General features: G+C 39.1%; 1 protein-coding gene across 7 annotated transcripts in view; it reads left to right on the forward strand.

The window, feature by feature from the left end:
- Positions 1 to 14,885, forward strand: part of atg10 (ATG10 autophagy related 10 homolog (S. cerevisiae)) — a 241,259-nt gene that overhangs the window by 19,083 nt on the left and 207,291 nt on the right. For all 7 annotated transcript variants that reach the window (XM_087999762.1, XM_087999773.1, XM_087999768.1 and 4 more), the window contains 2 exons: positions 2,778 to 2,900; positions 12,332 to 12,454. In XM_087999762.1, coding sequence (XP_087855888.1) covers positions 2,778 to 2,900; positions 12,332 to 12,454 — 246 coding nt within the window. The remainder of the gene's footprint in view (positions 1 to 2,777; positions 2,901 to 12,331; positions 12,455 to 14,885) is intronic.

Genomic DNA, 14,885 nt, shown 5'->3' on the forward strand with positions numbered 1-14,885 from the left:
AGTTCAAAAATATTGCATGAATTAAGTTTTCATGAGCACAAAATATTCTCACTATTTTAACTAAAAATAGATATTGCATATGGACCATATGCTGCAATCAGTCAAAATATTGACAGCCAAAGTGAATGGTTAAAGTAGCACAGTGTCATCTATATATCTATAAAGAAACTGCTTTGAAGTGCAAATACTTAAAAAATCTGACTAAGATATGAAATAGTTAATGCAAAGTTTTTAATTTTGTAACCCATGATGGTTTATTGCAGTAGTTGTATGCAGTAACAGATGGGTATTTCACTCCATGAAGCAATGAATACTTTTTCAGAAATAGGTATCCAATAAATATCTTTGGTTTGAAATGACCAGGTGAGGAGGGGTTTCAACTCCCCTTTTCTTTTAGTCCTGGCTTGGTCAGTCACAGGAAATATATTTTCATTTCTTCCTTTTTATACCTAGTTACCACACTCCTGATACTTGGGAGTGGGAAAGATTGTACATAGCCTTGATTTCTCAGTGGAGGCTTTTCCAAGTTGTTTTTTCTACCAGCACTGGTTTGCTGAGAGGGAAAGATAGAGGATATTTTTATATCCTTGTTATGCTCAGTTCATAAGACCGTAAAAGATAGGAGGAGAATTAGGCCATTTAGTCCATCAAATCTGCTCTGCCATTCAATCAAGCATGATATGTTTCTCAGCCCCATTCTCATAAATCTTGATCCCCTTCCCAATCAAGAAACACTATCTCTGTCTGAAATACACTCAATGACTTGGCCTCCATAATCTTCCGTGACAATGACTTCCACAGATTAACCACTTTCTGGCTGAAGAAATTTTCTCATCTCAGTTTTAAAGGGTCATCCCTTCACTCTGAGGCTATGCCTTTGGCTGTTTGTCTCTCCTACTCGTGGAAACATCTTTTCAACAGCTGTTTAGTATTCTGTAAGTCTCAATCAGATTCTCCACTCGTCCCTCTAAACTCCATCAAATAGACCCAGAATCCTCAACTGCTGCTCATATGACGAGCCTTTTATCCCCGGGATCATTCTTGTAAACCTTCTCTGAACCCCATCCAACACTAGCACATCCTTCCTGAGATATAGGACCCAAAACTGCTCACAATATTCCAAATGCAGTCTGGGCAGAGCCTTATACAGCCTCAGCAGTACATTCTCGCTGTTGTGTTCGAGATCTCTTGAAATGAATGTTAACATTGCATTTGCAATGTGTGTCGTTTTCTCTTTTTGCTCGAGGAAAAGTATAGAAACATAGTTTGTTTGTATATTTCCAAACCAAGCTCCGTTGTCTTTTTCAAACTGCATGCTTCGGCAGGTAACTTCCCATTTGTAATATGTAAATTTACCATTGCAAGTATAAGATAAACAGGAGATATAAATTTCTTAACAGCTCAGAGTTTATGTGCTTTTGGATTAAAAATGATAATGGCAGCCTGGGTTTGTGTATTCCATGTGGCTTGTCTGGACTTGTCAGGTGATCATAGCAAACATTCTAGTTCAGCATTGCCCTTTTTAATTTTTTTAAACTCCGTGAACATCTGTGTATTAAAGACAAACAATGTAAGCAGAATATAGCTAATCCATTTTCACTATGACTGTAACAAGCAACATAGAATTACTATCACTTCAAATCATGATAATGAAGTAGACATGTGCTTAAGGCTTTATGTGTGATCATTGATTTACCAACATTGAATTTAGGTTTTAAAGATGGAGAGCTGCAAGGTAGAGGTATTTTAACCCAGCAAGCATTTTGAAGGTAGAATTGCCCAAGTTTTAATGCATTTTACTTTTGGGTAGGTGGTTTAATGATACTTAGTTATTTATCATCTTGGATAGTGAATTGACATAACTAGTAAAAGGAAAGCTGTTGTTACCTTCTAGAGCTTTTTGTATCCCTTTTCACATTAGCTTGTGTAGTGATTGTAATGGGGTCAGCCAACCAGACCTCATAGAATATGAGTTCCCTTTTTGGGGCTGTTAATCTGGTCTAATCAGTGAGCCCTGGCTGTTAGATACAAGTTTGAGAGATTCTGGGACTGGCTGTGAAAAGAAGTATTCGAGTCAAGAACACTTCATATGTAAATAAAGGGTGACTTGGTGATGGGATACTGGCCTCTGTGGTGTTATTTCAGACTGTATATTTGTTATCTTATAGCAGTTGATTGGCAATTAATGATTAGTTTGTTTAGTCTGATGGCTGAGTAAACTCCAAAACACCAACCTCTTGACTAAGTTTACCTCAGCTGGAAAGCAGCAGAGTGTGCAAGGGCTCATATAAATGGCTGGTGTGAGTGACCTAATGGTTTCTGCAAAGGTCCAACATTCGCTCTTCTGCTGTGGAAAATACCAAATCTAAATGGTTCCAAGAAGAAATCTAAAATATGACATTGATATTGGACTACTCCCATTCAGCTCGGAATCACAAAGACAGGTGTGAAGAACAGTCATCCGTTCAAGATGGATAATTGCATTTAGATTTTCAAGATTTGTTGGGCCAGCTAAGGAAAGTACTAAATCTAGAACTGAAAAAGATAAAAAGATTTCAAGTGTTATTTTTATTGGATTAATTATTCTCACTCTGTTTGTTTCCATGACTCTACAATATTTCCTTGAAATGCAAAATGAGTGTTCTTTCTATTGCAGCAAATTTAAATGTCCCACTGTTCTGTAAGTTAAAATTGACACAGTGTAGGTGCTGATGAAGTTATTGTCTGTGCTGTTTGTGGAATGACTAACAGGTTTACATTTTTTTAACTGTTTGTAGATGTCACATACCTTTAATCGAAATGAAAACATTTGCCTGGGTGAAGAGCAATTTCAGAAGTTCTGTAAATTGTTTATTAAGCATTCCGATGAAATCTGCAATGGCTGGGAGTGGAGGCAGAAGGTATGTTGGAGTTTAGTGTCCATCCATTAAATTGCAACAGGTGTGCTTGCATTTGTGTGCGGTCTCTTGGAATGGCAATGAAGTGTGCTCATGTTAAGTACCTGTGTATTGGATCTTTTCACATGGGGAGGCGGTTGTGCTGCACCTACAACAAGGTTCTGGTTGATCAGGAAACTCTACCACTCCTTCTGTTTGCTATAACCATACTGGAAGGGTCCACAGACTGATGATTAACCTGTTTGAGTATATTGTGACACAACTTCTGTAGCCAAAAAGTCCTGAACTGGGACTTGAACTAGAGCTTTTGGAATAGCTTGCAAACTTCTCCATATCTTGTTCACTTTGCAAAATAGTGTCGCCTTTAAGAGAGCAGATCAGAGACTCAATTTCAACTTGGTTCTCAATGGCATTTTAATGTATTCTGGCTATGTTATGCTATTCCTACAATGTAGTTTCAGTCTTACAGAGGACCCTCCTGGTGAGCTGTTCATAGCCACCTTATGTTTATGGTAACATTCCTTCTGGACGAAGCTTCCACTGAAGACTTGCTGATTTAACACGTAAGGGTTATCACTTGATAATGTCCTTGGCATGTTGCATATTTTAAATCACATCAGGAGAAAGTCTTACTCTGTCTTTAGTAGTTTGAGGGCTGTAATGGGGGTGACAAAGGGGAGGTAGGAGCAATTGGAGCTGTGATCAGTAGCAGCTGGTTGGACAAAATGAGAGAGTTGTGGGGATGAGAGTCCAAAGGCATTCTTGTGAGGCTGGGGCAAAGGACTCCTGCTCTTTCTGACCCATTATCAAACCTTTAAAACAGGGAAACTCTTCTAACCAGCCATTGCATAAGACCATAAGATATACGAGTAGCAATAGACTGTTTGCCCCATTGTGTCTGCTCTCCCATTCAATGAGATCATTGCTGGGCTGATAACCCTCAATTCCATTTTCCATTTCTGCCATTTTCCCATAACCTTTGATTTCCTTATGAATTTAGAAAGTGTCTCCATCTCAGCCTTGAATATACTTAAAGACCCAACTTTGACAGTCCTCTGAGAGAAAAAGAACCTTATCTTTTTTTAAAATGGATGACTCCTTATTCCGATATTATGCTCTGTGTTTTTAGGTCACCCCACCTCACACATGGGTAAACAAGCTCCTGCATATCTACCTTGTCAAGCTCCCTAAGAATCTTGTACAGGCAATTCTTCTATAACGTGATGGTTGTGCAACATCTCCCATCCCATTATAGAAGAATTGCATTACAATCAACACATGTTTTAAAAGTTCATGCTTTAGAAACAGTGCCCCCAATTTGTCATTCACATTACAACTAATTCGCGTTAACAAAACACGTGTTATAACAGAATGAACTGTATGGGGCAAAATGGCATCCTGTCAATCTCCTAAACTCCAGGTTGAGAGAAAGATCCAACTTTCTCAACCTTTTCTCTAAGAACATTCACCCAAAGCTTGGGTCAGTCTAGTGAACCTTCTAATGGTTTCCTCCAAGTCAGTGCGTCTTTCCTTAGATGAGGGGACTAAACTACTGTCTTTAATCCACTTGTGGTATGATCAGTGTCTTGTATAGTTTTAGCAAGACCTCCCTAATTTTGTAGTTTAGATCAGAGTGGTGCTGGAAAAGCACATCAGGTTAGGCAGCATCCAAGAAGCAGGAAAATCGACGTTTCGGGCAAAAGACCTTCGTCAGGAAGTCATCCAGAAAATGTTGATTTTCCTGCACCTAGGACGCTGCCTGAACATGCTGTGCTTTTCCAGCACCAATCTGACCTAAACTCTGGTTTCCAGCATCTGTAGTCCTCACTCCTCCCTACTTTTGTACTCCATTCCCTTGAAATAAAGGTCAACGTTCTGTTTGCCTTTCCACTTGCCCATTAAATTTGGATCATATCTCTTTGTGATTCATGCACTTGGACCTCGAAATCCCTCTTTGCTGCAGTTTGTTTGTAATGTTTATATTTGAAAGGGACTAAATGAAATATGCAACATTAAAGTTATGAAAGTATTTATATATTGAATTTTATTCACACTGGTTCAGATTGATGGTTTTTTTTATTGCTTGGCGGAAGTCACCTTTAATAGAGGAGTTCAGATGTAGACATATCTTTTATTTCATTATTAGGAAATAGATGTCACTGCAATTCAAGGACAGAATTCATTCTCAGCAATGTGTGGTGGGCCTCTAATTTAAACTGCTGCAGTCTGTATGGTCATTGTGTTCAGCATGAGGAAGTGATTGAAGTCTTAGAAAACATAAAGATGTGGGAAGTTAGGGAGGACATTGTGGGAAATACCAGAAATATTTGTATCGTATATAACCATGGGACGACTAGAGGGTAGCTAATGTGCCTTTTATTTAAGAAAGGCTGGAAGGAAAAACCTGGATATATTGACCTGTGAGTCTGACTTCAGTGGTGAGTATGTTATTGGAGGTGATTCTGAAAGATACAATTTACATTCATTTAGAGAGACAAGGACTGATTGGAGATGGTCAGCATGGTTTTGTGAGAGGAAAATCATGTCTTGCAAACTTGATAGAGTTTTTTGAGGAAGTAACCAAAAAGATTGAGGGCAAGGTTCTGCATGGTGGGCTGTTAAGGAAAGTTAGATCACATGGGACTCTGGGTGAGCTTACTAATTGGATACAGAGGATAAGAGACAGAGGTGAAGGGTTGTTCTTTGGACTGGAGGCAGATGACCAGTGGTGTTCTACAGGGATCAATAGTGGCTCCACCTTTGTTTGTCATTTATGTAAACAATTTGGATGAGAATATAAGAGGCATGGTTAGTAAGTTTACAGATGACACCAAAATTAGTGGCATAGTGGATATTGAAGAAGGTTATCTAAGATTTCAAAGAAATCTTGATTAATTGGGCAATGGGCTGAGGAGTGGCAGATGGAGTTTAATTTGGATAAATGCGAGGTATTGCATTTTGATAAAACAAACAAGGGCAAGACTTATACTGTTAATGGTAGGGCCCTGAGCAGTGTTGTTTTGCGGAGAGATCTATGGCTTCAGGTACATAATTCTTTGAAATTTGCATCACAAGTAAATAGGGTTACTAAGGAGGCTTTTAGCATGCTTCCCAACTTTACTTAGATCTGAGAAGTTGGGATATGATGTTGGGGTTGTACAGGATGTTGTTGAGGCCTCTTCTGGAGTACTCTACGTAGTTCTGGTCACTCAATTATAGGAAGAATATTATTAAATTGAGAGTGTTCATAAAAGATTTGCCAGGATGTTGCTGGCAATGGAGGGTTTGAGTTATAAAAACGGGCTGGGACTTTCTTCAGTGGAGCGTAGGAGATTGAGGGGTGACCTTTTAGAGATTTATAAAGTCATGAGAGGTTTAGATAATGTGAATAGCAAGGGTCTTTTCCCTAGGGTAGGGGAGTTCAAAACTAGGGGGCGTATTTTAACGGTGAGAGAAGAAAGTTTTAAAAAGGACATGAGGGCAATTTTCTATTATACTGAAAGTGATTCATGTGTGGAGTGAACTGGCAGGGGAAGTGATGGATACAGGTACAGTTAAAACATTTAAAAGACATTTGGATCAGTTCACGAATAGGAATGGTTTGGATGGATATGGGCCAAACACAGGCAAGTGGGACTAGTTTACTTTGGGAATATGTTTGACGTGGTCCAGTTGGACTAAAGGGTCTGTTTCTGTGCTGAATGACTCTATGCTTTTAGTTAGGAAGTTCCATGAGTTTGATCAGTTACGATGGGGTGAGGAGGAGTGTAATGGCTTTCCTATTTCTTTGTTTGAATATAGCAATTATATTTCAAAATTTAAAAACAAATACTTCCAATCCAGCTTATGTACTTAACTGTTCATACCTTGGTTGTAAAGAATTAGCCAGTCAAGTTTTCTTAAGTAAGAGATCAAGTTTATTGTTCTGAAACAGAGCTGAGTAAAAACATTAAGTGGTTGATACAAGTCCTCAAATACAACGCAGACGTTCAATGTTCACACACGTACAATTTCAGCTTAAAAGTAGAGGTAGATAAATTTGACTGTGTACTAAATCAAGAGAAAAATAAGAGTCGGTTCACAGTTTATGTCTGATAGTCTGGTTTGGCTGTAAAGCTCATAAACCTTTGGTTCTCATCTAATATGATGTTTCAAAATGTGGAATGTTCCTTTTTTCACTTCTCAAAATATTGTTGCAGAATTCTCTGTCTGATTGCAGGGATTTTTATTATTTGGAAAATTGTGCTCAAAATGGAAACTAAATATGTACTGTGTAGCTTGAAGTTTGATTTGTTTTATTATGTATGTTAAGAAAGGAAAGATTGTTTTAGTTTCTTTTTTTTGATTTATGCTAAGAATGGTGATGGGCTGTATGAACTTGTTTGATGCATGCATTTTTAATAATAGTTTGGAGGACAATGGACAGCACTCTCTAAATTGTTTCTGCTGCTCGTTGCTTCTTAGTTCAACCCAGGTTGACTGTACATTGCAGTCCGGCTACCTGATCAATAATCATTCTTTGGAATTTCTTTAGCTGCTTACTCTTTCTGCAGATATGTTTGTCTTGGCATCTGAAAGCTGTCACATTCCACCATTGCTCTACAACACCTGTTCTGCCATTGTTATTCATGGTATTTTGTTAATTGACTTTAATTTTTTTTTAAGCAATTTAGGATAATTCCCGTGTACCATAGAATGTACTGTGCTTAACAGATCTCAAGGGAGATGGTGACACAGTGGTAATGTCATTGGGCACGTAAACCAGAAGCCATGCCAGCCATTGGAAATTCAGATCAAATAAATCTGGAATTAAAAGCTACTCTCTGTAATGGTTGTCATAAAACCCCCCTAGTTCACTAAAGTCCTTTAGCGGTGGAAATCTGCCATCCTTCCCTGGCTTGACTGACATGTGACTCCAGATCCACAGCAATGTGGTTAAATCTTAACTGTCCTCTGCAAAGCTGACCAGATCACTCTGTTCAAGGGCAAATGGGGATGAGATATACAGAGGAGCCTTGATGAACCAAAGGACGGATGAGGAGTATTTTGCTTGGTTAATTGAATTCTGGATAATCGAATGGCGGATAACAGTTGAGCTGAGCATTATGATCTTGCCGGATAACCCGATATTCGGATAATTGAATGCTGGTTAATCGAGGTTCCCCTGTAAATGCTAGGCTTGAAGAATAAACGGAAAAATACTTTATCATCTCCAACAAAATTGCTCATTTCTTAATTATACAGCAGTGTTTTAGATGTTCATTTTAATTATTTTATTATACCTTTTACTTGTTTTATATTTAGTTTATTTTCAAATGTTAGCTCATTTCATGGATGTAGCTTAATTCTGGCATCCTAAGCTAACCATCCTTTATGCCAAAGACTGATCGATCATTGATGAACTTATTAGTTAGCAGTTTCTTGTCATTTTGATTTTATAATGTTCCCCCCCCCCCACATCACTCCTACACACACATGCTCTCTCTCTCTCTTTTTTTCTCTCTCTGTCTCTGTCTCTCTCTCTCTTTTATATATATTATGCCCCACCTCACTGAACTCCACTCCACCCCCAGCTTGGACAGGCTGTGCTCCCATCTCTGTACTGCATTCATGTTGCTCCCATGTGCTTCTGTTCCACTCCCAGTTACAAAGTACCATATTCTCATCCATGTGCAATGTGTATCTGGATGTATGCTGCTTTTACATCTGCCTCTGTTCCCTCTCATGTATGAGTCCTTGTCTTAAATGGTTTGTGCTTTCCTTCTGTATGTGTAAATAAATTTTTCTCTTTTTTTGAAAGTACATTGACAGCCTTTTGTGTATATGGTCAGAAATCAGCTGCCACAACAAACAAATTGCAAGAACTAAACTTGTTCTCTGTGAAGCCAAGTTTCACCCTAGGTTCTGACTTCTCTAGTATTACCATTAGCTGAGATCATAACACAGTTGAAAACTCAGCAAACATGAGCTGCCAGAGGAAGTGGTGGAAGCTGGTACAATTACAACATTTAAAAGGCACCTGTTTGGGTAAATGAATGGGAAGAGTTTAGACGGATATGGGCCAAGTGCTGGCAGATGGATGAGATTAATTTAGGATATCTGGTCGGCATGTACGAGTTGGATTGAAGGGTCTGTTTCCGTGCTGTACATCTCTATGACTCTATGAGGCTTAGCTAATAGTTTGGGAGGATGGATAGTCAGAGGGAGAACAGCTTTTCCCCACTCCTCCTGGAGCATTTTGCAGATCCAAGTACATACAAAAAGCCTCGTCAGTCAAACTGCCACTGAAGTTCAAAATCTCTTGTATTTTTTAAAAAGTAATTTTGCTTAGTTCACGTCAACTCATCTTGGCTATGATGTAACCTTAGGTAAAATAGTTTTAATGCCCTGCTTCTTACTGTTGAATCTCAAGTACTTTTCTCAATGCTTTGTCAATAGCAGAGAAAATGGTTTTTCGCATGTCTTCAGTATTTATTGTCTGTCTTGTGGTCTTCCTCGACTTTGCTTCTCCATTTAATAGACATGTAGCTACGTACTGAAACAAATTAACAGCCATTTTAATGTAAATAAGTGTCCCTTTCGTTCTAGAGCAAGTTCATTTTGCAGTTGAAACTGCCTGTTGCACAATTCTGATAATGTGAATTCAGCAGATGAAATTTCAAAGTACCATCTGATATAGGACATATTCATATCTCAGTAATAATGAAAGAAAGGTAATATAGATTCATGTTGAGATAATATTGCTAAGATTAGTTAAGGAACAGTTAATTGATTCCTCTCTTTACCCTCTCTTCATTTGACGACTGTAACAGTTTTTAAAAATACACATACTTGCCAATTCAACAAATATTTAGCTGTTTATATAGTGTGATAATAAAAGATGCAAACAGATTTTCTTAAATTTTAATAAAAATAGGATAATTTTATTGCACTTGATCTGATCTAAGTAAAATAGTAAAATGCCCTCTGCTTGCACACGAATAGATTAGGGTGGAGAAGGAGAGCTTCAGCAAGGCGGAGTTCAGTAGAATGAAGGGGGTAGATTGATCATGGAAATTGGTGACTTGGCTAGCTTCAGGCTAAGTTTGGCGGCCCAGATGCTTTCAACATTGAGGCAATTTAAATATCCACTTTGGACTTGAGGCAGCATGGTGGCTCAGTGGTTAGCACTGCTGCCTCACAGCTCCCAGATTCAATTCCTGCCTCGGGACACTGTCTGTGCGGAGTTTGTACATTTTCCCTGTGTTTGCGTGGGTTTTCTCCGGGTGCTGCGGTTTCCTCCCACAGTCCAAAAGATGTACAGGCCAGGTGAATTGGTCATGCTAAATTGCCCATAGTGTTAGGTTATTCGTCAGAGGTAAATGTAGGGAAATGAGTCTGGGTGGGTTACTCTTCGGAGGGTCGGTGTGGACTTGTTGGGCTTCCACATTGTAGGGAATGTAATCTTAACTTTTTATTTCTCTCTCCACAGATGCTGCTCGACTTGTTGAGTTTATTCAGCGTTTTGTGTGTTTGTTTAGGTCCTTTCTCTGTTCTTTTAGATGTATATCCTGGTTTGATTTCTTTCAAAAAGCTCTGTCTGCATCTGGATTACTTGCCATCAGTAAGTCAGGTGGAGAGAGAAAGAGCTAGAAACCCACTCTGAGTCTTTTTTCTTCTCAGTATGTCAACTGTTTCTCCTGTTCTGCTGAGAAAGCAGGTGCTTACGACTCAGAAGGTTGGCTTGTCATGTGACCTTTTTCCATCTGTCAGGGATCCAAACAAGGTTATGGACAGTGTCTTCCAATTGCAGCCAAAATGATGAGGTCATGTCGAGGAATCCCTGTCTTAGCCAAGGTTCCATTGTCCAACTGGCTTTCTGCAATGGGTTTACTTCAACCCAGTTGTGTACCCAGATCATTGTTTGAATGCTGTGCTAATGTTAGGGTGATATGGTTCATACACGTAGCCCTAGGATCATTGTCTTTGGTGGGTATTTGACTCAGTGGTGTTAGAATGAGTTAGGTAGAATTATACAAATTGAGTAACCATCTCTGGCTGAGAGTACAAATCACTAGAATATGGCTTTACTCTTTTCATTTAAAAGAAATATTATTTTGGAGTCTCCAACCAGTAGATTCCAATGTTATTTTTGATATAAAGCAGACTTTCATGCTTATGTGTCTGACTTCCTTGTTATATTGGGTGGCGGAAATCACAGATTTGCAAAGTATTGCGAAGTTTCAGTGTGTTCAGTAGAATGTACATGCTGCAGCCGCTGTATAGCACAATGCAGTGGACTTGTTTTTTATTCATTCATGGGATGTGGGTGTCACTGGTTATCTCAGCATTTATTGTCCATCCCTAATTACACAGAGGACAGTTAAGAGTCAGCCACATTGCTGTGGATCTGGAGTCACATGTTGGCCAGGCCAGGTAAAGATGATAACTTACTTCCTTAAAGATCATTAGGTTAATGCATGGGTTGATCCTCATAGTCCTGGAGTGTTTCTGCTGCTGATCACCAATAGAGAGGATTCTGTGATCTAGGAACATTATAACATGAGTCAGCCATTGAACCCCTCCACCATTCAATGATTTCATGGCTGACCTTTAAATACTGCCCTTCGTCCATATGTATGTAATTGTGCATTTTGTTGAAATTAAGGCATGGAGTCGGGGTATGCAGTTTGGTGTACTTAATGAGATGTATTTAAGTTCCTTGAACCATATGAAGTATAAATAAAGCCGAGCAAATGTGATCCAGTTTATAAAACTGAGGACAAATTGAATCGATTAAGATGCAATGTTTGACCATAATACTGTTGTGAACTATGCTTTGTCACCTGATCATGTATTCATTGCTTGTTGTGAGCTCAAATTAGATGATACCCTTGAGATTATTGGTAGTTTTTTTTCTTTAATCAGTAATCAAGGAATCCTCATTTTTAGTTTTTTGTACAATTGCACTCAAGAAATCAAAATTTACAAGAAACTCTATTTTACTGTTTTTTAATTTCCTTGTATAATACACAATGCAGTATAATATCAATGGTAAATGGCAGGTTTCTGTGGGTGAAAACTTGATTTCAGTTTTTGGAGGAAATAACAAGACTAAATTGATTTAGGAGTTATCTATTGGATGTTTATTTGTTAAATTAAATGTGTATTTTCTTGATTTAGGATATATTAATTGAAATTTTGATTCAATTTTAAATCAATGAATTCCCATTTTACTGTGCTATTCATATTGCTTAGGTGAATTTGTGTAATTGAAATATTCTCTGTTACTAGCATTGGACTTTTTCACAAGATTGAGCCTTGAAATTCCCTTAAGAAATTTACTGTGCTTGAAATAAAATGACCAGTGATTTACTGTGGGTCTGTGATACAGTAAAGACAGTATTTTTTTGGCTGGAGAAGAAGTCTCATTCTCCATTCTGTTTATCTTACAGGAGCATAATGAGGGATACATGGTAAAGGTGCACTTGAGATCTAAAATATCCTTAAACAGCTTACTTGTGGGGGATCATTGCTTTCAAGATCTTCAGGGTCACGAAGTAGATGATAAAGAAAAGGTGAGAATGACCGAGAAGCTGAAATTGTGAATAGATTAAATAGTTTTAGATTTTGGTTATAATTGTGCTGTCTATACTCAAATGCCTTTCTTGTGTTATCAAATTTACAAATGAATATATTGTGATCTTGGAAAAAAAAACAGTACAAGTTGTGGCCTTATAATGAATTATTTTTCTATGAAAGTTAAGGTTTGCACTGTATTTATGCTGTTTTATTGCTATGTGGGGGGAAGGGAATGGTGGGGGGAAGGTGGGTGGAGCAGCAGTGGGGGAGGCTGTAACCTTGTGCCATGCAGTTAAAGTAATTAAGTCATTTCCTCCCTGAGGCCCAGAAAAGATGCTGGCATGCAAATTTGAATGTTCCAGAAGTGTAATTAAATTCTTGATACTTTATGGACTATGTTGAAGATAAATGTTGCAATTGCCTGAAAATTTAAAATGGGTGATCCAGATTTTGCAGTTAGTATAGTCGTTTCTGTTGTAACGCGCGTTTCTTCAACACGAATTGACTTTAAGCCAATTGAAGAAATTAGACCGTTATTTGTAGAATGCAGACTTTCCTTACCTGTATGGCTATTAAGCAGTTCCCACCCTGTTAAATGCTTAAATGCGTGGCTACAGGGATGGTGCAGGAGGGAGGGATTCCGGTTTTTGGATAACTGGGGTTCTTTCTGGGGACGGTGGGACCTCTATAAACAGGATGGTCTACACCTGAACCTGAGGGGCACCAGTATCCTTGGGGGGAGGTTTGCTAGTGCTCTTGGGGGGGGTTTAAACTAACTCTGCAGGGGCATGGGAACCCAGATTGTAGCTTCAGGGTGCAGGGCCAGGAGTGTAGGGAGGTTAGGAACATGGCATCAATTTCCAAGGAGGGTGTCTGTAAACAAGAAAGTGGCTTGAAGTGTGTATACTTCAATGCAAGAAGTATACGAAATAAGGTAGGTGAACTTGCAGCGTGGGTTGGTACCTGGGACTTCGATGTTGTGGCTATTACGGAGACATGGCTAGAACAGGGACAGGATTGGCTGTTGCAGGTTCCAGGATTTAAATGTTTTAGTAGGGTCAGAGGTGGGGGTAAAAGAGGGGGAGGTGTGGCATTGCTTGTCAAAGATAGTATTACAGTGGTGGAAAGGACGATGGATGAGGACTTGCCATCTGAGGTAGTTTGGGCTGAGGTTCGGAATAGGAAAGGTGAGGTCACCCTGTTAGGAGTCTTTTACAGGCCTCCCAATAGTCCTAGAAACGTAAAAAAAAAGAAAAAAAATTCTGGCTTTTATTGGTAGAGGAATTGAGTTCCGGAGTCCTGAGGTCATGATGCAGTTGTATAAAACTCTGGTGTGGCCGCATCTGGAATATTGTGTGCAGTTTTGGTCGCCATACTATAGGAAGGATGTGGAGGCACTGGAACGGGTGCAGAGGAGGTTTACCAGGATGTTGCCTGGTATGGAAGGAAGATCGTATGAGGATAGACTGAGACACTTGGGGCTGTTTTCATTCGAGAAAAGAAGGTTTAGGGGTGACTTGATTGAGGTGTACAAGATGATTAGGGGGTTAGATAGGGTTGACAGTGTGAACCTTTTCCCGCGTATGGAGTCGGGTATTACAAGGGGGCATAGCTTTAAATTAAGGGGGGGTAGATATAGGACTGAAGTTAGGGGTAGGTTCTTCACTCAGCGAGTCGTAAGTTCATGGAATGCCCTGCCAGCAGCAGTGGTGGACTCTCCCTCTTTATGGGCATTTAAGCGGGCATTGGATAGGTATATGGAGGATAGTGGGTTAGTATAGGTTAGGTGGGCTTGGATCGGCGCAACATCGAGGGCCAAAGGGCCTGTACTGCGCTGTATTCTTCTATGTTCTATGTTCTATGTTAATATAAATGCGTGATTTTCTTATAATGCAAGATTGCATGAGAACAGCACTATCCCATTATACCAGAACTGACTGTATTAAAGTGATAATGCTTGTCCTTGACCTCAAAGAGAACTGTCTACAAAGATTTAACAATCTGTTTGGCATGGATTTCCTCTTTGTAAACAATAGTTTGAATCTTGTACCAAGTCAAAGGAATCACCAGGTGCAACATTTATCTTCAACATCGTCCATAAAGTATCAAGAATTTAATTACACTTCTGGAACATTCAAATTTGCATGCCAGCAGGCATGTCATCAAACATGTAAGCAGACAACTACATTGAAGAATTCTCACAGACAGCCAGGAAATAAAACACATTGATGATGCTTTACTTTTATTAACATTTCATAGGAAATGAAATGATTTTGCCATACATGTGAAATTACGTTAGATGGGTTTGCAATGTTGCTCACAAGTGTGTACTGGAAATCACACACATAGGGCATTATCTTTGCAGGTACATGCTCAGCACCTTGCCATAATAGGCGAGTGTTATTTGCTGGTTCATTACTCAGGGCA

The sequence above is a fragment of the Chiloscyllium plagiosum genome, unplaced genomic scaffold (genome assembly GCF_037043375.1).
Source record: "Chiloscyllium plagiosum isolate Xiang-an unplaced genomic scaffold, Cpla_swu_hap1 HiC_scaffold_2, whole genome shotgun sequence".
Lineage (NCBI taxonomy): Eukaryota > Metazoa > Chordata > Chondrichthyes > Orectolobiformes > Hemiscylliidae > Chiloscyllium > Chiloscyllium plagiosum.